The sequence below is a fragment of the Aulonocara sp. 'chitande type north' Nkhata Bay genome, linkage group LG10 (genome assembly GCF_057382095.1).
Source record: "Aulonocara sp. 'chitande type north' Nkhata Bay isolate Kocher_YH1m ecotype deep benthic linkage group LG10, A_spYH_male_GT1.1, whole genome shotgun sequence".
NCBI lineage: Eukaryota > Metazoa > Chordata > Actinopteri > Cichliformes > Cichlidae > Aulonocara > Aulonocara sp. 'chitande type north' Nkhata Bay.
This window is the reverse complement of record NC_141353.1, coordinates 15,157,350-15,182,068: the sequence shown is the minus strand read 5'-3', so window position 1 is coordinate 15,182,068 and position 24,719 is coordinate 15,157,350. Positions and strand designations below refer to the sequence as shown.

At 39.0% G+C, this 24,719-nt stretch overlaps 1 protein-coding gene across 7 annotated transcripts in view; it reads left to right on the top strand.

Moving 5' to 3' along the window:
* The window catches only part of klhl13 (kelch-like family member 13), a 42,902-nt gene that overhangs the window by 125 nt on the left and 18,058 nt on the right, over positions 1 to 24,719 (top strand). For 2 of the 7 annotated variants that reach the window (XM_086308519.1, XM_086308520.1), the window contains exon 2: positions 1,400 to 1,472. In XM_086308519.1, coding sequence (XP_086164645.1) covers positions 1,420 to 1,472 — 53 coding nt within the window. In that variant the 5' untranslated portion in view covers positions 1,400 to 1,419. Of the gene's footprint in view, positions 1 to 209; positions 1,231 to 1,399; positions 1,473 to 9,362; positions 9,760 to 22,035; positions 22,108 to 24,719 lie in introns of those variants that run through there. The other 5 variants (XM_086308517.1, XM_086308516.1, XM_086308521.1 and 2 more) reach the window with 5 other exon arrangements.

The following is a 24,719-nucleotide window of genomic DNA, read 5'->3' as shown; positions in this document are numbered from 1 at the left end:
AACTTTGCAGAGTATAGTTAAACTGCCTACATTAATGAATATGTTATACGTAGTATATTAAGCTCAACACATACCGGGTTGTCAGTTAGCCATAGGCATCTGTTGGTGGTGGTAGATCAACCAACCAACCAGACCAACTAATAACTAAACCAACTAACTTATATTAGGACCACAGTCCTTTGCGCCGTCACTGGTTAAGCTAATGTCGCTATGGGAAGATTGCTTAAGAGAAACTTACGCGACAACCACAAAGTCGACTGTCGTGATTTGATGTTATTTTAAGCTAGCAAATGTTAACGATAGGGTTAGCCTAGCTAGTTAGCATTAGCCTGTTCCCACCGGAGGTGTACCGACAGTATGGAGTCAAACATGGCCAGAAAATGAGCAAAGCTCCCATTTGGTTGCCTTGTCTGTTAAGTCTGAACAGCTGTCGCAGTCCGGCTAATGGAGACAGACGTGTTTAAAGATAGGAGCCTGAAGCCTTTGCTAGGAACAAAGTCAGTTTTAGTTTCTCTCCCATACATCACGATATCAAACCTTGAGCTTTAAAAGGACTAACCTCACCTTCTCCACACGTCTCTCCGACAGCTCGGCACTTTGTGGTGACAAACGTTCGTCCCAAATTAAACCCTGTCACTAAATTAATTCTTAAACAGAGGGAATCAAAGTTTTAGGAAAACTTCTCAAATATCAAAAACTTTTGAGCTAAGCTTTTGAAACAATCGCGATGACAGTTTGCTCATCTTTTCTTATTTTAAAGGTGATGCTGCTGTATTTTAAACGAGCACGAAGATTGTTCTCTCAAGTAACATAGACTGGAGCTATATTTAGCATTAATTAGCCTAGTTCAGTGTAAAGCAACAAGTTGTGATGTAACTGTAACATTTTAGCAGCGGATGGGGTCAAAGAAACACCCATTCACCCTTCTGTCAATCTATTTCAGCTTTCAGCTACAAAGTAACATGCATGCACACGCACTTTGTTACTACCAATTATTTAAGATGTTAATGTAAGTTTAATATCGTCTAAGGTGAAACTATATGAGGGATTTGTGTGTGTGTGGTACATCTCAGTTGAGGAGAATAAGCGTTCAGATGGTGCATTGCCATGTAACTGAATGTTTGTGTCAGCTGACATGGGGTAAAGTGGATTAAGAAAAGATCAATGCCTTGCTGGAGAAGCTTTCTTAAACTGGCTCGTTAAAGTGTGCAAACTTTAAAACATGATAACGTAAGTTCAGTTTAAAAATGCTGTTAATACTGTCAAAACTTTCCTAAAAGTGCTGAATTAAAAATCACCTAATTAAAAAAAGTATTATGGCATTTTCTGGAGTTCAGAAAATGCCATAATGTGTGTGCTTCTTGGAGAAGGGTTTTAACACAAATATTTTGCTTTTGAGGTGTGGTTTTTGGCGAGGGTATGGAGCACCCTATACACAGAGGGGAGACGATGCCCGTCGGACTGCACGATAGGTATGGTAATGCGGCCTCATCTTGCATTTTTGTTTTTATTAATATGCCTATGAATTTTATATTTTGCTCACAAAACTTACCAAAAATTAAGGAATGTTTAACATACGGTGTAAGCAATGTTTAAGATTTTCTTTTCCTTCTCTTAGAATAATATTAAATGTAACCAGCCAAAATTAGTCGTTTTTAAAAAAAGCATCTTCCAATAGAGAATTGATGGTGGGCCATTTTTAAACTGTAGGTAATGCTTGGTTTAAATTCTGGATAGGAATGGCTTCTACCTGGTGTTAATTAAGTAGTATTTATTACATGTTAAGGAATTAAAGTATTAATGCATTAGTATACATAGGCCAGGACTGAAAAATACTGCTAAAACCCCTGAGCCTCTCCAGTGACTCTAATATATTATTTTGTTCTCCAGTACTTTACCTTTTACATCTTGCCTGAGTAGCCTGTGTGTAATAGTGGCTTATTTCTCACTAAACAAGCAGTATTTTCACATACTCATAGTTATTTCATACTTTTCTATATATACTCAAATTGGATTTTAATGGTATTTATAACTGGACTTGGTAATAATTGAAAACAAGCAGTTTCTTTGTTTTGTCTTTGTTTTTTGTTTTTGTTTTTTACCCCCATCAAGTTGAGTCAAATGACTCATCAAGCTGAGTCATTTGACTCAACTTGATGTGACCTAATATGGACCAACACCGGGTATAACTGTGGTGGATGGTGCCCTCTGTTTTCGGTTCCTGGCGGGACTTAAAGTTAGAGACGGGCATAACTATTTTTAAAATCAATAGTGACACTCATGCATGCAGAGATGACAGAATTAGTCTTTTGTCCTCATTTTAGCTTCTTCCACTGTTGTTGGATTAAGACGGCACAATACCTACTGATTTGAATGGATAGGTGTTAAAGAGATTTATATAAGAAGTCGGAGCTTTTTGTAGATTTACTGTTCATCTTTTGCCTTTGTAGCTTATAACTTTCATTTTAAGCAAAAGCGATAGATGAAGAGATAAGGAAGTCAAACTGTGCACCAAAACTGTTGGTATTTGTGTTGCGGTTTCACTCTCGGTTTCATAACTGCTACAGCTCTTTGATGTGGTACTAATAGAATTAAGATGTGCACGTTTCTGTTGAGATCACTGATAGAAGACAACAATTTCATAGCAGGTATAGAAGAAGAAGGTACTTTCAGCTGGTCCCTTATTTCCCGAGGGTTCACCACACCACATGTTTGATTTGGCACACATTTTAGGCTGGATGCTCTGCCTGATCTGATTCAATTCAACTCAATTTCAGTTAAAGTCAATGAAATTTTTTTTTATATAGCGCCAAATCATAACATCAGGCGCTTTATATTGCAAGTTAAAGACCCTACAATAATACAACCTAAGTATTATTAAGGTAGTGACCACTTTTATTGAACTTGAAAATTGATCATCTTTGGTGTCTTAGCACCAGCATTTCACTATCGATAAAAGTAACTTATCCAGGCAAAATAGGGAGTAATTTTAACTTCCTGAATAATGCATGCTACAAAAACAAAGTTTAAGTGAGCCAACTGAGTCATGGTAATTTCAGTTCTATCTCTAAAAAGCTTCAGAGCTGCTTATTTTCCAGGTAACAGATGTTTGCATTTAAAGGCCTGATTAACTGGTCAACCACTTTTACCAAAAAATATTTTGATGTGTAGATAGAGAGCATCTAGTCTTTTTAATAGAGCATCTAAACCCTTTGTCTTTCCAAAACATCAATGACAATATTGATTCTCTGGAGAGGGAACATTTTCCTTTGCCTCGTTGTTTTTTATTCTAGCCTGTAGCAAACAATTTCAGATGTATTTTATTGTTCCTAAGGCCTTCGTTTAGCACTGAAGAAGCTTTGAATACTTGTTGAGATTGTGAAAGATTTGTAAGCATGCTTATATTTGATCTTTAATTGCTTTCAAGACTGTTTAACATTGGCAGGGTCGCACCTGAAAGAAAAGGGTGAAGTAGTCGTACATGCCATAAGATTGCATCTAAGCAACACAAAATTTAAATGGAACACATAATTATAGTTCTAATCAGATATGCTTTGCTTTAATAATGGGGCGGTGATGCTGATGCCTATTAATTTACACAGCAGACATTTTTCCCCAGCCTTCCTCCTTGGCTTTGGCTGCAGCCTTGGTGTTACTTTTAGCTGGAATTAGATTAATTTAATTCCTCATATTTATTTGAGGTTGTTTATTTTTTTAATCCTGCCAGTTCAGACAGCCAGTTTCTCAACCGTGACTTCTTTGATTAAAATTTAGTTAAATTTGAGTAGGTTAAACTCCCTTTGGACAGCTATGGTCTGTAAAAGGCGCTCGAGAACAGAACTGAGACTGTGTGGAGGTGGATGAGACACACCACCAAATGGATGGGCAGTTGGAGAACACAGTTGTGAGTGTAAAGTTAAGGCGGACTGCTGACTGTCTCTCCACAGCATAAGCTATCAGTAACACATTTAGAAAAGCCTGTTTAATAAATGAAAGAAGCTTAAAAACACCATGACTTCACTTCTCCTATGGTTAATTGCTTTTGGATAATAATCAAATTGTATTTAGCATAGAAACCTTGCTGTTCACAGTTCATTCATGTAAAATAAAATCTTTACACTGGTGTGGAATTATTGTATTGCTGCCATTTGACATGGACAGCTCTATTATGTGGGGGTTTGCAGTTGTTGGAGGAGAGTGATAGAATAGGACTGTGAATAATGGGTGTAGCACTGAGCCTTCAGGCTTTGACAGAAGCGGCACGATGACTGCTGCCCTTGGTTAAGACGCAAGGTCATTCTGCCAGTTACAGCGTAAGGTGTGATGATGGGGGTTGTAATACAGATGGCACCGCCAGTTGAGGAGAAGAAGAGAGGGGGAAAAGGGTCATGACCGTTATATGTATTTCAGAATGCAAGAGGAGAGAAGACTATTTAAAGATGTTATTGTTTGGCTAGTGCTGGGTTTGTATGTCATATGCAGGAATATCCACTACAGAGGGGGTGCTTGCACACACATGCAGCGTAGCTGAAATTTGACACAAGAACAGATTAAGTGGACAAATATTCATCTTTTCTGAGAGGGACTTTGTCACAAAATCAGCCACCAGAAAGAATTTATGCTTGAACACTTCACATGAAGCCTTTCCTGTAATAGCGGGACAGTGCACTCTTGGCCACTTGAAACTGCAGCAGTCTGATGGTGAGTTGAGGTTAGACAAAAATAACACAGAGAAGAAAGATTTATTTTGAAATGCTGCTACTGTTGTATTTTTTAAAGAAGTAGATATTACATACATAGACATATTACGTTTTAATATTTTTTTTTTTGCAATGACCCAAGAAGTCTATCTGATATAACCGATTTGCAGTTTAATTAACACACAAAAACACTGTTTTGGAATTGGCCTCTGGTTGGCTCTCGGTGCTTTTCGCAGTCTCTGGCAAATAAAAAGTTAGAAGAATCACAAAATGTAATGCTAAGTGTTTTGAATTCTCCATATTCATATATGGCAAAGGTAGCATCTTAGGTGGACGTCTCACTCAGACCTCAGATACGCAGAGAGTGGTGAAGGATTTAAGACTAATTATGACTTGTGCGAGTCGAATCTGTGGAGAGCCTATTTTGTAGTCCACGCACAGGGCTGGTGACGTTGCCAAAATTTATGCTTGTGCTGTTGTGTCTCTGTTGTACTGCAGCTTTGCCTCCAAAACACTGGTTTGCAATCAAGTTTCTGTTTAAGTTGATCTAGTCCATTCAAAAAAAAATAAAAAATAAGGGCAGAAACAGGAGTTGGAAGAAATAAGAAGAAAGGATTATACTGATGAGGTCAATCACAGTCATGTAGTTACATTTCCAGGGGGAGACAAGGGTGTGCGGTTACCCAGTAACTATGGTGTAGATGAAAATACAGGTGTACATTTTCACTGTTAGTTTGCCACAAGCAGGGAACATAAGTGGCCAAGTAAATGTGGCTCCATGGTGGAGTGGTTTACAAATTCACCTACCAAGTAAAACATATCCAGTTAAATCCCAGGGGCAGATGTGTATCCCTTTGGGGTTGTGTCAGAAAGCTACCTGCTGTGGTGACCCTTTTGAATTAGGGAGCAGGTGAATGTAGCTGAAGTGGACAAAAATATCAGCTGAACAGCTGAGGGTGAGCAGGTGTTAAGTCATTTTATGTCTTTTTTTCAACTTTTTAAAACTACTTTCCCCCCCAAAAAATCTTTTAGTTTGTTATTATGTGTACCATTTAAAAAACCAAAAAACCCCAAAAACTAAGACAGGCAATAACAGTACGATAAAAAAAATACATGAAAAAACTTGAGGGCTGTTTTTTTTTTTTTTTTTTTTTTTTTTTTTTTTTTTGTCTGAACCACAGCTGTTAAATACAAAATTTTCAGATTGCTCCGGCTCCGTAGGGGATAAGCTTACGCCTGGAATAATTTCTAAAACAGTCGTATGATAATAATGGTAGAAAGATGAAACCCCATCTTGGCTCCAGATAATGATTTACATTCTGACTCCTGTTTGGTAAAATAGATTTTTGTCAGCAGACATCAAATCGTGGAGCCTTAACTGGCTAGATACTGAATAGAGAACAGGATGATGATCAAAGCTTCGTGGACCTAAGCCCCCTGCTGGTTTGATTATTTCCCATTTGCATGTTGAGCAAACGATTAATCTTCCATGTTTTGCCACAGCAGACCTCGCAAAGGGTGTCGAATGTCCATTCTTTATAATAGAAGCAAATTATTATTTATTTATATATATATATATTTTTTGTAATATGTGGTAATGTAGGGCTTGTAAATGGCATGTTTATGTTGAAGTACATGTACCTGTTCAGGTTAGTTCTATTGTTTGACCACTTGTGGACATAATGTGCACATATAATGTGTGCAGCTATTTAAAATATTTGTGTGTGTTTTTCAAATAAGAGTTTACTGACCTCATCAGTATAATCCTTTTTCACAGCCCTTGTTGTCAGGTAGATAAATAATTGATTTGAGTTGGGGAATGTTAATCAAATTAGATATGTTCATTAAATGCTTCATTAAATGAAGTGTTAACTTTCAAGGGCAGCCCTGTTGCATATGTATAACTGTGCATAGCCTTTAGATGGATCTGCCCTTTCTGACTGTGGAAGCGGGCATAGCATAAACTGTGGTTGCATTTATCAGCCAATCTGTGGCGCTAAGGATATGTCTCGCTGTGCTGTAACTACTCTGCACTGTTTCTATGACCTCCCAGCCAAGAAAGCGTAGGTAAGACAAATGACTTACCCACGCAGCACAAGAGTTCAGAACCTGCAGTATGCACAGCCATTTCAGTTCGCAGCAGAAACCAATGTGTCAAAGCCTTTTAATCATGCCCGTGTCCAAAGCACAGCCATGGCCACAGCCACAATCACAGTGACAACTCTGTCGTCCCGTGACCACAGTCTGACTCGTACAGCCTGAGCAGCAGTTTTTAGGCTCCTCTAGTTAATTGCAGAGGTAGAAAATTATGCTATAGCTAAAAAGCTGGCTGTAGTCCGTAACGTAATATTCTATAACATCAGTGTAAATCTCAGCTGTCAATGTGTTCGATCATCTGATCTATTAATCAGATGGATTGTAAAAGGTGTTGCATTGTATCTCAAAGGTATTGTGACCTAAAGCAAAGCCTACTGGGACTCCTTACAGCAAATCCTTTGCAGTTAATGACTGTCTGAAGTCTTGAGTCAGAGCATCTTACCAAATGATGTTTCTTCCTGTGGAATGCATTGCCCTGCCTTCACTGCATCTAGCACCAGTACCTGCTTGTTTGTGGGTCTTGTTTGTGCCTTCCGTTTTATTTCTTTCAGTAAGGGAAAGGTGGGCTTAGTTGGTTTGAAGTTAGATGATTGGCTTGTCCATTTAAGAGCATTCCACTCCTTTGCCTTAATAAGCTCTTGGGTTGCTTCCATGGTTTTAGGTCATTATCCAACTGCACCACCAATCGCCTTCCAATCAGTTTTGTGTGGGGGATAATTTAAGAGGAAGAGAACATCAACTTGCAGTTGACTCCAAATCCCTACATGCTTAGGTTTGGTAAAGTGGAACAGTTCAGGTAGTGTAGTTAAAATTTTGATCAATTTGCGCTCTTTCTGTACTGTTAATTTAAAAGGCAATGGGAATATGAATATAGTGGCCCATGTCCAGTACTTAGTATATAGAACTATATAGTTTAATCAGTGACATGCCCATCTCTTGAGACTGGATCCTTTGGTTGTTTTTTTGTTTGTTTGTTTTTTAATTGACTTGTATATAGGGCTGGGCCATATTATACCGTTCACGGTAATACCGGTATAATGTTAGGCAACGATAGGAAAATGAAATATCGCGATAGAATGGGAGTAAAACACGCATGCGCAGTGCCTTTGTTTTCATACGCACATGGCCGATTGTTGAGTGAAACAGATGAACCAGAATTGGTTTGTAAAAATGGTGCAACTTCCGTGATGTGGAACTGGTTTGGTGTTTGTCCGTCAGATACACAACAAAGCACATTTTTTTTGCAGAACATGCAAGCGGCCGTTGTTATTGTCGTATTTGTCGGACTAAGATGCTCTTAAATCTGGGAGTAATCTGGGTCCTAAACTCCGTATACTTCAGGTCAAACAACACTGCAGCATCACTTAGAGTTAAAAACTGTCTAAATTCTTTCATCTTTAATAAAACGATCAGCATTGCTGCTTTACCAGGTGTAACTATAAAGTTTAACTTCCAGGCATCCATGAAAACAAAAGTTATTACATTTAACGGAGTTAGAAGTTAGCAGGAAGCTAGCGGAAGTTAGCTCGCTAGTTTCGCTAGTTACCTAAACATGATATTGCATGTTCTGACTGAGAGATTTCTGAAAAAAATCAAACGTACAGCTCTGCTATCACTTCCAACATAAATGAAGACAGGAAACTAAACAGCAGTGACGTTTGTAGGGTTACTGAAGTTGGGCTAGCTGGTATATAATGATGTGCTACGTGATCGCTAGCGACACAGCTATGTTAGCATAACATAAACAGTGAAGCTGGAGGACGAACACTAACACTTTTCCACTTATAAAAGTTAACGTGAAGGTTCTTCATGGTTAGAGACAAATGCAATCGCATGGCAGGATGCTGTAAACGGACCAAACTTCAGTCAGGAGAACAACTGAGATAATCCATCCACAATACGAGGTTAGTCATTAATATACTGCAACAACATGGGAATAGAGCAGCTGCCAGAGAATTCAACATTAATGAATCAATGGTACAGAAGTGGAGGAAGCAAGAAGAATGAGTTTAATAAAGTTTGATTTATCTGACTGCTTTGTTTCGCTTAATGTGCCTTATAATCCCGTGCACCTTATGGTCCGAAAAATGCGTACTGCACACTGCAGTTTAATGTTGCAAAGCACCTCTTTTTAACTTCAGTGGATATTATACATGGTTATGCTCAGGATATGTCAGCCCATTTCTACTGGAAATGCCTTTTGGTTAAACTTTCAGCAAGGAATTTGCATTTGCACTGTTACATTTTTATAAAGCTTTAATGTACATAAAAACCAACTTCTTGTTTAAGTGAAAATAAATGGAAGGTTGTCTTTTTGCGCTAGTAATGTTGTGGAGTTGTATTTTGTCTCGCATCAATTATATCGTCGGTTATATCGTTATCGCAAATTTTCAAATATATATCGTGATAAATATTTTTGGCCATATCGCCCTGCTCTACTTGTATATATATTTTTCTTAATCTACCATCCTTGTATTTGCACCGAAAGCCAAGAGCTGTAATCACAGCTCATCTAACAAGGTGGCACTGTTGCTTAGCTACTGGGCTATTCACTACCCTGAAAGGGTGATGAGAAGGCAGGGCTTCTTCCCCCTCCTACCACGAGACAACTGTGAATGCAGCAGGGCAAGTAGTCGTGGTGGATGCAATCTATTGGCTTCTCAGTGCTGCCGCTAAAGTCACAACCCCGACTGTAGCCCGCACTGCCTTTACCAGTGTATTTCTGTAGCTGCTGGTGCCGCTGCTGCTCTCCCTCCCCCTTAAATGGTGTGGGCAGAGTGGGATGGAAGACTGCATTGGAAACCTTTTCATGGAAATGGTCTTTGCTGTTGGTATTGCTGTAGCACCATTCTGGTGACAACAACATGCCGTTGAAATGGAAAAGCGGTTCTCCTGTCAGCTGGAAATTCCCAGTGCCAGTTCTTAAGACATCCAGGTCCTCACCCCTTTCGCCTGCTTACATGTGAGTAAGAGCTGAATAGCATTCAAGATATACAATTGCAGCAGCGCATATGGAGATGCAGTTATTTGCTTCTCAGTTTCTAATATTTTATTTTATGTTATTTTTTTTAAATGAGTGTGACACCGTTGTTTTTGTTGCAGCCCTAATTATGCGATTAAGCCTTGTAGTGTGTCAAGAGATTTCCCTTGTCCAAGATGAATTTTATGGTTTGCTGGGAGAGTGCCTTGCTCTCGGGCAAAAGGACTCATTTTGCTGCTTGTCTGGACACAGCATGCTCCACATCCCCGACTCTTGCCCTCTCCCTGTGGCTGTGTTTATTTGGGAACCGGGGACTCAGCAGCTTGGGAGGAGCCTGCCTTTGTCAGGATGTCTGGCGTGCCCTGGTTTAGAAGCTATTGTCATCTGCTACTGTTCAGGAAGGAGGAAGGGGGAAGGGTAGATCTGGAGTGGTTCACACAGTCCCTGCCATCATCTCTCTTTACATTTTTTTTTCTACCTGTAAGTGTCTTGTTTGACTTTCTGAACGGTAACGGGGTTGGTTTACAGATGGTAAGAACAATTTTGGAAGTGACAGTTTTCAAGACAACCTTGGCTAACTGAAAAGCCTAAAGGGAATTTCAGAGGCTAACTGGGCTTACTTAGAGGGATTTCTGCAAAATTGGATTCATGCAGTTCCCAGTAATCATGTATCTTTATAAGCTTAGGAGATTATTTTTGATGGTTTTACTCAAATATTTATTTTTGTATTAGTGCAGCACAGTAAGAGAAAGCCATGCTTTTACTTCTCTTATGTCAGGCTCCCCTTTAAATATCCTCAGTAGAACTGTTCATACTCAAAACACAGCTATGAACAAGCAAATGTACGAAATACATTTTTATTGTGTAGCATAGACCTAAACTGGATAGTATGTCCTGAATCCTGGAGAGGACTAAATTGTGAGATCTTGTATGTATAAAAGTTCACTAATGACACTATTGACTTGTTAATTATAGATTTAATCTAGATTTCATCAGGCTAGTTTAGGTTAAACATCCTGCCTGGCAGTCACAGTTATTGGCAATTGAGCATCTCCAGCAGAGCAGTTGGGTGTTAAAGGCCTTGTTCAAGGGCATCTCAGTGATGGTAGCAACCGAGAGGAAAAGGCGCTTCCTCATTTCCTGACAGCCTGTAGCTCAAACTACTGACCTTCTTGTTAATTAAATTTCTTTGAAACGGCGACACAGACCCCATAAAAGCAGTTGTCGTAAATTGGCTGTAAATGGTTAATTGTAAATAAGAAGTTAAAGTTAATTAAGTGGAAAAAGTTATTAACAGAGAAAAGTGAATGAGCATTTAAAAAAAAAAAAAATAAAATTCAGTCTGTAGATATGCTGAATTTGTGCGTCACTGTTGGAAAAAGGAAAACCTGCTGTGTCAGTGCGTTAAAAGTGACTTTTCTGCATTCTGGTTGAATGCCGGTAACGCCTTTTTGCCATAGCATTAATCAAGACCTTGTCAGAGATTGTAAGCATTGAAGCTTAACTATTCACATTATTTTCAAGGCTTGACATTGTGCAAATTCGAGAGGAGGATCTTCTCACCAGCACGTCAGCATGCCGTTTGGAGGAAAAGCACATCAAGTGTACTTAAGTGGCTGCAGACATCGTTTGGGTTCTGTTCATGGGAGATAATGTGGACACGCTGACAAGTGAAGCATATTCAGGCCTTGAGAATCCACCTCATCCTGCCAAGTGTGGCCCTGCCCCACCACAACACGTCTATTTTAAAAAAGTGTAAATAGTAAGCTGTGTTTTTAGGCGCGCTGATATTGGGCCCCCAATTATAGGTTACACTATGGGCAGGGAGAAGTCACTCTTTATAGGCCCTCCCTCTGTTTGACTCCAGACACATTTCTAATTCCATCTGCTGCAAGAGTCATCTCTGTATATGTATCCCGAGCAGGGTGGATACAGGAGAGTGAGCTTTTAGAGTATACAGTGCTCATCATGTATAAAGAAACGAGATGTATTTGCACAATGTGCTCACCTCTTTTGAAACCTCCCTAATCTATATATGGACTAGTGAACTGCCTGTGGTGCAGATTTCATGCCAGAAAAGAATAGTTAAGGTTCACTGGCAGCATGGTGTGTGGACTAATCTCGAGCTCAGTGAAGAAAAAGCACTGGGTTTATCTTTCCTCCACAAAAAGTCCTTGAAATGAATGTCATCCCTCATCTTACGGTGATTCAGTAGTAAGCACTTAATATATGTGACTGCTGTCTTTTGTAATCTCCTCTCAGAGGCATCACGGTGAGCCAGCAGCCTTAACTGCACCAACACCTGTTTGATTCCTGCCAGGGACCTTTAACACGTCATTACCCTTTCTCCCTGTCCCCACATTCCCGTCACTCTTTGTCAGTATAATGCAATTAAGGGAAAATGCTGGAAAGTCTGGAAAACAAATTGCTTCTTAATATTTACCCTCAAAGAGTCTGTAAGTGATCGCTGTTGCTTTTTTCCATGACAGAAATGGACCATAAAATCCAGCACTCACAGAACGCGATGTCTGTTCATTAAAAGGTTTATTTTTATAGACAAGATGATTTTTCTATGTATATTTTTTTAAATTGTATTGCGGCTGTAGCAGTGTAAGTGGTGTGACCGCATTAGATTCCATACAGATTGAACAGCTTTACATAAAATGAAAGCCCCGAGAATCTGTTTAACAGATTTTTGCAAATCAAGATGCTTCACATGTCTCGTGTGGCTCTAAAAGCCTTCTGCTGCTGCTGAAATCCCCAGTGCCACTGCTATGAAATGAATTTTGCTGTCTCTGAGGTAAATAGCCCTTTAGTTATCACCATTTTTGTGAATTTTGTCCAACCTTGAGGGTTTTTTTTCCTGTCAGTCTTTGTTTTGTTTAGTTCTGGGGTTTTTTTAATCAAAATTTTATCTATAAGATAAGATAAGATAAGATAAGATAGAACTTTATTAATCCCTCGGGTGGGTTCCTCTGGGAAATTCGACTTCCAAAAAAAGCACAGCAACGACCAAAGTTACAGTTACAGAACTGTTATATATATATATATATACACACACACACACACACACACACACACACACACACACACACACACACACATATATAAATACAGAGACAAATATAAATAAAATATACAAAGGGGATAAATAGGAATAAAAAATAAAAATACAAGTGAATTGCACATTTCAAGTATTGAGTCTATTGCACTGTTGACTATTTACAAAAGTATTGCACAAGGTATTGTACAGTGAGGTGCAGAGGCACTACAGCTTAGTTGTTCCCCCCTCCTTTGTCCTCCTGTTTCCCCTCCCTCTCCCCTCCAGAGAGGAGTTAAACAGTCTGATGGCGTGTGGGACAAAGGAGTTTTAAGTCTGTTAGTTCTTGTCTTGGGGAGAAGCAACCTGTCACTGAACAGACTCTTCTGGTTGTTTATGGCCGTGTGCAGAGGATGCCCAGCATTGTCCATAATGTCCATCAGTTTCTTTAATGTCCTTTTCTCTGCCACTGTCACCAGAGTGTCCAGCTTCATGCCGACCATATATTCAAATATTCTGAAAATAATCACATGTTTGATTTGACAGCTGACAAACTAAATAAGAGATGTAGATTTTCATTTGCTTTGACTTTGAATTTCAGCTCCCTCTGATCGCAGGCATTTTTTATGGTTAAAAATACATAAATCAAGAGTGGCGGTATTCTCAAGAGTTTCACCAGATATATCACACTGTGATTTATGTGTTAATTGGACTCAGTCAGGTCTGACTGAGTTTAACTTCTGTGACAGCAGAAAAGTTGAAAGTGCTGTTTTTAGCTAATGCTGAAAACCTCTTTAAAAGTGCAACTAAATTTGGAGATCAGTGAGAAATCATTAATATACTGGCTTGGCTCATGTTCTGTCTACCCCCTCTAAACCGTGTCTTCTGCGATAATCTTTGCAGCAGGAAATTCCCTTGCTCTTATTTTGAAAGTTTAGTCATTGCTAACCAGAGCTTTTGTATTTTTTGCCTTTTTTCCCTACCAGCAGGCTGGCAGGTCACAGTTTGGCAGTTCTTGATATCATTCAGCTGCTGCTTGAGAGTTTGTTGTCCTGCAGTTTAAACAATTTTGGTCTGCTGCTGGTGACGGCTTTTTAAAAAAAATAAAATTAAAAAAAAGTACTGCAACTTAAAGCTCGGCAAGGCTGCAGAACAGAACAAAGACTTCCTTAGCTAACTGCTGTCCAAGACATTGGCAATGGGAATCTGAACAAGACAAGAGACTCGCTCAAGAGGCGGTTAATTATTGCTCTGTTTATTTGTCACAAAGTGGGCCAAGTTATTTTTGCCGAGGAGCACATTTAATATTTTAGAAGTTGATAATTCTTTTAAAAAAGCACTGGTGTGCCTCCCTTCATGTCAAGCAATGCTACGGCGCACTCCCAGCTTCCTGCACAAATTGAATAGCTTGCTAATAGTTTGCTTGAAAAAGCTTATAGTATTGAACCCTGTTATCACGGCATCAACATCTGCCGCTACTTTTAAACAAGGCCAGCCTTGGATCACGGCTTTGATATTCATCTGTATGCATCTACCTGCACACACAAAGAAGCTTAACGTCTGCTGTGCTGGTGGATAAATTAAGAACTTTAGAACATTGTCTCTGAGCTTTTAATTTCCCTTCCCTTTGGAGCGGACATTAAGTTCCCGCTGACTTGTGGCCATTTTGTAGAAAAAGAAACAGCCACCCAGGGATCATTTATTTTCATTGAAAGGCCAGAGGAGAGGCACAGGCAGTCTGGCTGGCAGAGCATCAACTGAGTTCAGTCAGGTGAAACTGTCATATCTGCGCTCATCTAACACACACACACACACACACACACACACACACACACATGCACACACGCATACATGCACACACCTACTCAAAGATAAGATGAAGTTGGGTGTACTTTCACCAAACAGTTCACCTCTAAGTAGGTATCTAATCTGGCAAGAATAAAAAAAAAAAATGCATTGCAGTAACCAAATTGAACTCCCTTATTAGGTGGATAACATCAGACTCACAGTGCTACTGTCTGTCAGAACACAGTGCAGCGAGAGAGGAAAATCTTTTTATAATCCCAAAACTAAAACAGTGACTTGTAAAATGAAGAATAGTACAGTTGCCTTAAAGACTGGGGAGGACGACTAGAAAAATCAGAACAGCTGTCGAGCCCAGAGAGAACATTTGGGCAAAAAAGAAAGTGTTATTTCAGGTTTAAGGACTGGATTGGAAAGCAAATCCAGCAGAGCCAACAATAGATTCCCGAAAGAAAAATCTGATTCTTGACTCTTGTCAGAGGGTCAGTCAGAGCTACCTTACTCTTTGTCACTATATTTGCACCTTTGTTTCTTTTCTTTTTCCATAAGAGCTGCAAGTTTTCTCCATTCACTCCCAGAAAAAACTCCCTCCCAAGTACATTCTGTTCTACTTGGATAGTTTTCACATTGAAAGAATATAATTGGTTTAATGGAAGAGAGACGATACCACATTGGGACAGTCAGGGGAATTAAAAATAGAAATAAACATTGCTGACCTATACAATTGTGGCAGGATCTACAATTAATCATGCGTCCCTTTCTGGATATTGAAAGATTAAACCCCTTTGTATGCAAAGTTATGCCTCTGCTTAATTACTGCTCTACCCAGGGCAAGTTAGTGCCCCGGGTAGAGCACTGTAGTTGTTCTTTTGACTTACATACAGCAGGCCTTGCTGGGTCATGTTACCTCTAACAACGTCCTTCGGGTTGATTTAACATTTGTTACATGCTGACAGATTGTTCCACCTATGAGCAAACACCGTGGGAAGCTTTCTTGACTTAGCGATTTGCGGTGTAGGCTGAAACTTTTTTTCTTTTTCTTTTTTTCCTGAAATTCAGATAAAGTTCAGTTTCAGTTGTATTCATGGAACTTTGACCTCAAAGTGCTCTTTGATTATAAGGTGTAATTGCAGGCTCATTAAAGCATATGGAGACTGATTATTAGCTGCGATTCGGGCAATTATCTGGAGATCATGGATAGTTTGTCCTAGACAGAGAGAGCCCCAACCATGCACTTAAAATATCAGCGGGCCCAAAGCTTAATATTTTCCTTTGCATTCATTAGTTTTTCTGTTTTTAATTAAAACCAACAGGTTAATTACATACTATTTTAAATAAGGCTTCCATTTGTGATTGCCAGCAATTAAAAGGATAACTGTTGACTGTGTGACCAGTGCATTGTGAATATTGATTCAGAAGGCTTCGTTTTAATTAGGGAAGTGCCAATTTTCATCTGAATCAACAGAGCAAATGCAATTTGTCTGACACATCTAGACACAGGTATCTGAAAAGAACTGAGTGATCTCTTCCTTTTCTAGGGTAACTCTTGACCAAAAAGGGGTGGAAAATTGTCTGCACAATAACTTCATTAAAATCTCTGTTTTCACTGTGAACACATTTTCTTATTGCAGTCTATCCAACAGACCCGCTGTCACACTTTGGATGCACCGAGGTCTGTTTGATGGAAAGAGATGGTATGAGAGGAGAATTTTAAAGACTGTAACACTTCCTCCTTTTCTCTTCCCCACTGTTTCTTGTTTTGCGGGTCTGTGTGTGTGTGGTGCAGGAAGCGAAACAAAAGCTGCACCTAGAGTTTTCAGATTAGTTGAAGAAGAAAGCGTGTTTTTGCTGAGGGAAACATAGAGATGCTGAGAAATGTGCAGCAGCTAAATTGAAGCACGCGTGTGTGCGGGGATTAAGACATTCATATGTCTAGGCTGATGCTGTAGGTTGGGTTGCATTTTCCCAGCTACAGGGCTTTTTTTTTTTTAGCTGCGGCAGCACGGTGGCTTGGTGGTTAGCACTGTTGCCTCACACCAAGAAGGTTCTGAGTTGGAATTCAGTTGTCTGTCTCTCTGTGTTAGCCCTGCATCAGATTGCCGACCTGTCCGGAGTGTAATTCATGTCTCGCCCTAAGGTAGCTAGGATAGCCCCCCCCCCATATGACCTTGATAAGGATGAGTGGGAGAGAATGGATGGATAAAGGCCAAATCTGTTGAGTCTGTAAACTTGTGGTGTTTTCTCTTGATGATTGATGTGATGTAGTGTTTGATCGTTGTACTGTACTCTTTATTTTTTTTCATGAATAGGAGCTGCTCAGGACATAGCATTATTGCATTGCTATTCTCAGTGATTGAGAGTGACGCTTCACTATAGGTGTCTGTTTACTAAAGACAAATGGATTTTCCTCCTGACTCCACTCACTTAGCTTCAGAGGTGCTCACCCAGTCGTCCCTGTTTTGTTTCTCTCCGTGCACTTTGTCACCTTGTCTTGTGCCTTTCTATTTTCACAAGCGCTTTGGATTCAGCTGCTAGAGAGTGTATTGTGAGGGCACCAGCCAGACTGTAGGAGTCTTGTGATCTTTTTGTTGAGTACACACACACACACACACACACACACACACACACACACACTCAAAGCACAGTGGATTCAGAAGGTATGTGAGCTCCTTCACTTTGACACATTTTTATCTTGTAGATTTAATCTTGAATGGATGAAATTGCAATTTTCTGCCCATCGGTCACACAAGAATACGTAAATCTGTTAAAAATGGAAAAACTGAAGTCTTTCATTTTCATAATTATTTAGGCCTTTTTAATTTGGTACTTTTGGAAGTCCCTTTGGCAGCATTTAAAGCTTTGGGCTCTTGGGTAAGTCTCTACAAGCTTTGCAAACATGAACAATTTATCCCCTTCTTCCTTATAGATCCTCTCAAGCTCTGTCAGATTGGAAGGGCAGCATCTCTCAACTGCCATCGTCAAGTCTTTCCACAGATGATGCATGAGCCGTGTTTGCCACGGATGTGTCCTTGGAGGGAAGGAGGGGGGATATCTTTTCGGTTTCTCTTTCTCTCTCGCACTTAATAGTAATTATTTTCTCTTGTCTTAAAATAAGAGAGCTTCATTGTTAATTACAACATTACAGATGGCTCAAAGCCCCTCCTCGTACTTGTCAGGACATTACAAGCAGAGCTTCTTGCAATCTCATCCATAGGTGCCAGGATCAGCATTTCTGTACACTCTGGAGCAGGTTTTGTGTATCTATTTGACAGTTTTCACGCAGCTCCTCGGTCACTACACTCCTGCAGTAGGATGCAGCCACCCCAAGCTTTAGTAGCTTGTGATGGAAGACTTCAGTTTTTCCATGAAACCCGAAGCTTTTCTCTCATGTTCTTGGAGTCCTTGAAAATGCCGTTTGACAAATTCCAATTGGGCTGTCAGATGTCTTTTTTCCTCGAGTGGCTTCTGTCTAGCCACTTTACCTTAAAAGCCTGATTGATGAAGTGCCATCGGCATGGCCATCCTTCCAGCAGGTATCTCTTCAGAGGACCTATGAATCTCACTCTGACTGACCACTGAGTTAGACTGCCAACTTTATGACGAGCCGAGGTGCTCCCAAACTTCTTCAATTTCATAATTATTGAGGCTGGTGTGCTCCAAGTTTTAGAAATGGCTTTTCTAAAACTCTCTGACTGAGAGTTACTTGGACTTCATGGTGTCTTCTTTTTCACTGACAGTAAGTTTGGATTTTGAGACCTGTGTTTCAGAAGAGATGTTTGTAGTAAACTGTCACGTTTCAGTAGGTCTACATTATTTACAAATTTTTTGCAAAAAGGGTGCTACACTCAAAACCTCTTTGTGATTGCTTTGATCTTTTGGACAATGTTCTTGTCGTTTGTGATTTGCATAGATTGTACTATTTACTTTCTGAGTTGTAATGAAACTTGAAAATGTGTGATGCAAACCAGAAATCGAGAGTGCTCACCTTCAGGGTAAAAGTTTTTTTGATCTGTGTTGTACTTGTACAATTTCAGTACTGCTGGGTGAGTAGCTTGCAAGTGTTTGCAGAAAGGTTGTTGCCTTCCACACAAACTACATCTACATGTAACTGTGGCAACCTGCTAGCTAACAAAGCAATCACAAAGAGGTTTTTGGTGCAGTATCCTCTTTGCAACCACTTTCACGCTAACGTTTTCCTTCGACCACTCACAAACAGGTCTGAGAATGAACTTCTTTCTTCTTTCTTTTCTTTCCCTTGTAACCTCTGTTTGCCAGATGATCACTGACCAGTCATCAGGTATGTGTGACTGAGACCTAAAGTAAACAGGATGCAGTTAAGTACAGTTTAAGGTGGCACAGAAAAACTTCCACTTACTTTTAAGAGGTTTCAGCTTTTACCACTGTTGTCAGTAATTAATGCATTTTAGGCGTCAGACTGACGGACTTGTTATTATTATTTACATATCGGTATCAGATATTAACGTTTTTGTATCTCTTTGTACAAGAGATAGGCTCACCCCAAAGCATGATCATTTAGATTATGATGCTGTTTTTTTTTCTCACCAATTTTATCTATGATTCTTTCTTTTTGCTTCTCCAACCTAAGAATAGAGATCTCTCCTTTTTTTTCTCTCTTCTTTTTTTGTGAGTCTGCAAAGTGTGGGCAGGTATCACAGACACATCCCAATAAATCAAGTGCCTGCGGAATCGAAAAATCCCAAGTTCAGACTTTTCAAAAGACTTTTGATCCCCTCCCTGCTAGACGATATAGATGTTTCACAACTTCAAAACTGGACCTGCACTGGTAATTCCAGTCTCCAGTGTGAAAGCAGGGAATGAGTTCAGCATTCAATAAAAAATGAAATCAGACATGAAAAGCCGTCTGTCGGAGGCAAAGACGTGAAACAGAATGTCTTTGATTATGCTTGAACGCACCAGCCTGTTTAGCTCTTTTATTTTTTCCTGTTTAGACACAATGGCTGCGCTATTTTAGTGCCCTCCACTGCCATTATGATTGGTGTCTCCGTTTTTTCTCTCCATGTCCTCATAAACACACACTCTATTCTGTGTATTAGTTATTGATGTAATCAAGTTGTGTGGCCTCCATGATTACATTTATACAGTAGGATTCAAAATAATGTCAACAGCCAAACAAATGGGGAAATAAATGCATCTGACAATAAATCTGACACGAGCACCGAGGACTGCAATGCTAACTTAGCCTTTACCCTGGTTACTTTGCACCGGGGTCCAGAAACTGACACAGGAAAGCCTTTTCTGATGGCACGTGTAGACACCAAGTTTTTTTGTTAACATTTATATATATAACATGCAATGCTGAATAAAAAGAAAAAGTGATCTGTTTTTGTTTTTATTACGTGTGAAAAGAATTTCTGGTGCATTACAAATTTAAAAGCATCTGTCTCCAGAAAATGTGATGTTGGTCCCACAAATGTCAAAGAACCTAAAACAGATGAGATTAATAAAGTTCCTATCGATGCAAGGCTAAACATGACGAGGCAGTAAAGCCATACTCATTAATCTTTTAAGACCCTTCTGCTGTCATTCCAGGAGAAAGCCAAGTTGACTTTAGCTTCCTGAACTGTCAGTGGTGTAAGGATGTGTTTAAGCTTTCCACTGACATGAAGGGACTGGATAGGCTGCCACCCTTTCCCTTATTACTTCTTTTCAACCCTTCAGCTTCCTCCTCCGGCTCGCTGAAAATTAAGGCAACATTCCTGTTCATGCAAATCTCACTGATATTAAAATGGATTGTATAGCATCACATATTTTGCACTTGTCGTTGTAGTTAGAAGTACATTTTCTAGTGGTTGAGGAAAGACCTGAACAAAGGCTTTCATCTGTACCACCATTATACAGATTCTTTAACTGAATTGTTATCAATGTGCCAATGTAGTTGCTAAGGTAACTGCATTTCAAGGTACTACCTGATAGTAATTTTAACAACTTTGTCTATGCATAAAATCTAGGATAGATCTCTTTATTGACTTTAAAAGAGGGATTTATATCATCTGTAATCTATTACTTCACACTCAGCTTGTGAAGTGGTCAGTATTATGCATGTATTAAAATGTTTTAAAGTCAAATGAAATAAAATGGTTTTCTTAGAATATATTAAGGCTTCTGATATAATACCAACTTCTAGGGAATAGGGGGGTTATTCTATACATGATCAAGTAACTTGTGATTTTGTTTAAGCGTATTTATTGGAGAAAATGTAAAAATTTTACCTTCATGCTATATTATGAATAGTATATTTTTCATTACAGGCCCTCAAAGTACACATGTTAGTTATGCCTTTCTGTGAGCTCAAATTTCAGCATTTTAAAGAACTAAGGAACATCAGTTTTGTTTCTCCATTTCATGGCTGTTAGCTACATTTGCAACCGTTTACAATATGACTAAATTATAAAATTATTTTGACACGGTATGAATCACAGCCAGAAGATAAGCAAGGCATCAAAATGCAGGTTTAAAAAAAAGAGAGAGACGGTAGATATGCTATAATTTGTTTTGACAGCCACCTATCCCACATGGTAACGTTACCCCTTGAAGTTTAGCCAAAGTGCACTTTTTAAATTTCTTTCACATCCACGACACCAATGTTTGGTTTTCTTACTCTTTATGCAAAACCTTAAACTGATGACGTTTTGTTTTTCAAGTTGATGTATCCTGTGATTTTTGTTCTTAAAGTTGGTTATATGAAAAAACTTTCTTCAGTGGCTTAAAATGTGAAAAGTTTGCCCTCAATCCTGTGTACTTCAAGATTTTCATAGCAAAGGCAAGATTTTGCACGGCTTTATGTAGTACATACAAGTTATTGTACAAAAAAATAATTAAATAAATAAAAAATCAGATGGGAGGCACTGACTTTTAATGAAATTACCCCGGCAGTATGTGTGACAGTGTATGATACTGAGTGTTTGATAAGCAGTTTTGCATTCATCCACCCTCAGTGTTCAAAGGCTGAATGTGCTTCATGACCTGCTGAGTATTAAACTGTGAAATGAGTTTAGCGTTGAACTTGTGACAGCTTTTATTGAGCATAATCTTTCATACAAACACAATGCCACAATTAATACAGTGTTATATATTGCTATGTTTTAAAAAGTTCGTATGTGATTGTGCAAATGTTATATACGCATATAATATAGAAGCTTAGTAGAATTTATTTGAATGTAATAGTACTTTTATTCAAGATCAGAGAAAAAAATCCAACATAATATACATATTATTTTTGCGTTGGTCAGTGCTGCGTGCACTAAAGCTTTGTATCTTCAGACTGCTCAGGGATGCAGCTAGAGATTCAAGACTCCGTTCTCTGGTCTGTGAGGAAGAGCAGAACTTTTATGTGGGATGCTGTAGCTGTTGTCTTCTTTGTTTCGTTCCGGCAGCCACCAACACTCCTTTGTGGTTTGGACAACCCACTCTCTCCTCGCTGCCTGTCCGACTTACCACCTGACGGGGTAAATGTACCAGTACATCGCCTGTGCTCTGTGTCAGTGTGAATGTGACTATTGTTAAAGCCATCAGTATTTCGTGGTAATGGTGTTCCTGCTAGACATGGTCCATTATCATCTCCTTGTAAAATGTACCTTATTACCAATTCCATTCTCTCATTGTCATCTAAAAGATGGTGCTGTATTTAATTCTTAATCATTCATATGTAACAGACCTGTAGTAATATAGCTAGATCTCATATTTCTAGTTTTCCTTACCTCCTGTGGTGGTAGAGGTCTCCGTGTTTTTGTGCTTATTTTGTCTGTTTATGTATCCTCATTGGTCCTCCTACCAGCTCCTCAGTTCAGCATGTGAAAGGAATAACAATTAGATTCACCCTGACCTTCTCTTAATGTTTATCCATCATATATCCCAAATGTCTTTGGCCTAATCGTTTGAGTCTTCATAATTCTGCATTTCCAGCCCTGTGTGCAGTTTTCCTTCACGGCAAAAAGATTCAGCATCTATAATTGTTGGTAAAGTTAATTACTGTGCAACAGTTACTATAAAAATAATTACTGAAAGATGGCTATTTACATTTCACACTAATGTACATCAAAAACATTACAATACCCAAGCAGACATTTAATTTCCATTCTGTGTTTGCAGACTAATGAATCTCTGCTCGCTTACATACTTTATTTGCTCACAGAGTAAAGCATAACAATAGCAGCAATCAGGCCAGTAATGAGCATTTTATTTTACTTAGTTAATGGTGTAGATCTTTTTTAAGTGACCATTTGATTTGTTGGGTCTTTAGTTGTGGAGTTCAGTAATTATTATGCATTTCTGAGTTTCTTTAATATGTGCAAGGTTAACGATCTAATGATTCACCATTTACTTATTCTGAAACCTAAAGGCAAAAATGCTGTATGTGTTTAAATGGCATTTTATTTCAAATGGCGAATCCTTTTTCTTTTTTTTTAATTGTAACTCAGGAGAGTGATCTTCCCTTTTTTATTATCATTTCAATCTTGATCTTTGTCAAAACCATCAAAACTACTGTCTTAATACAGTCTTTAACGTTGACAAAATGGTTTGCGGCCAGTGAAAGTAGACCAGTTCTGTCACATTGCTTGAGGTCAGTTATTCAGGTCAAATGAGCGGTATTGCAGGTGATTCGCCAGCCTGCAGCCTGTGATGTTTTTAAAAATAAAGACACTGTTTTAAAAAACAATGCATGTTGCACTTGTGGACTCATTCATGTGCAGTCCTGTGAAAAACCATGCTATATGAGTCTTTGCACAGTTCTGTAAATGCTGCATAGGGTTTGAAGTGAGACTCTGCAAGCTGATCCCTTATAGTTATGGTTCTCTCTGTTCTTGACTAATAATGGTAAGAATATAATTTTTATAGTGAAGTCCTTGCTGCAGCATCCAGTTTTTAATGCAAATCTTACCTTTGCTGAGAGGTGTGTTTTGTTTTTTTTGTTTTGTTTTTTCAATTTTGGGTTAACTATTGTGAAAAAGGAGACCTATTTGAGTTACACATCACAAGAAAATAGTCTCTAAAAAGTAAAACAACAACAACCAAACAAAAAAAACAAAAAAACAAGTAGTCCCCCCATAGGGACTGCTTAAGAGGGTAAGTAGCAACAAGATACTGTTAATCAAACGTACTCAATTAACGGATAATGAGCCTCTGTGAGTATCTGTATAATAACAGAAAATTTGGCAGTTTTCTGTACAAAAGCTCAAATCCAGCAAATTTACCCCAAAGTCAGACTTTGCGGTGCTCAGATTTTTGCAGAAACCCCAAGAGCTGCTTGTCTGACTCAATTAGTATGTTTAGTGTTAAAGTTTGTGATGTTACAGTTAGAAAAAGAATGGCAAATGGACTGGAACTAGTTTGGTTTTTCTGCTACAACTCTCATTCACCCAATCACCTATACATTGTTACAGTGCCTTTATCTATACCTAATCACTATTGTATCAATTTACACATGTACACTGTGATGAATGGATCAGGGGCAATTTGAGCTTCAATATCTTTCCCAAGGATACTTTGACATATAGACTGTAGGAGCAACTCTACTACCTAAACCACAAGCGCTCTGGAGCCCTTTGTACACGGACCATTCAGCAGAAACTGGCTTCCACATAAGAAAAATAGGAGAACACTAGTATTGTTTAAACATGCATGCATGTATAATCTGTACCAATATCAAAGCAAACTTTGATAGAAGCAGGTGTGAATAATTATTTCAGCCTTTTAGCATTCATTACATCCTTTCTGTGAATTGCATCTGTTTTCCCCTTAGCCCACCCATCCATTTTCTTCTGCTTATCCAATTCAGGGTGATGGGGGTGGTTGGAGCCTATTATAGCTGCCATATGGTGAGCAGAGAGAGCAGGGTACAGCCTGGACAGGTCACCAGGGCTAACACAGACAGCCACACACACACACCTGTGGGCAATTTAGAATCACCAGTTAACCTAACCCTACTAATTGCATGTCTGTGGACTGTGGGAGGAAGCCAGAGAGAATCCATGCAGACACGGGGAGATGATACAAATAGATGGCAGATTTAAAAACCCGAGTTCTCCCCTGTTCTTTTTCTTTCCCCCCACAAAAGAGA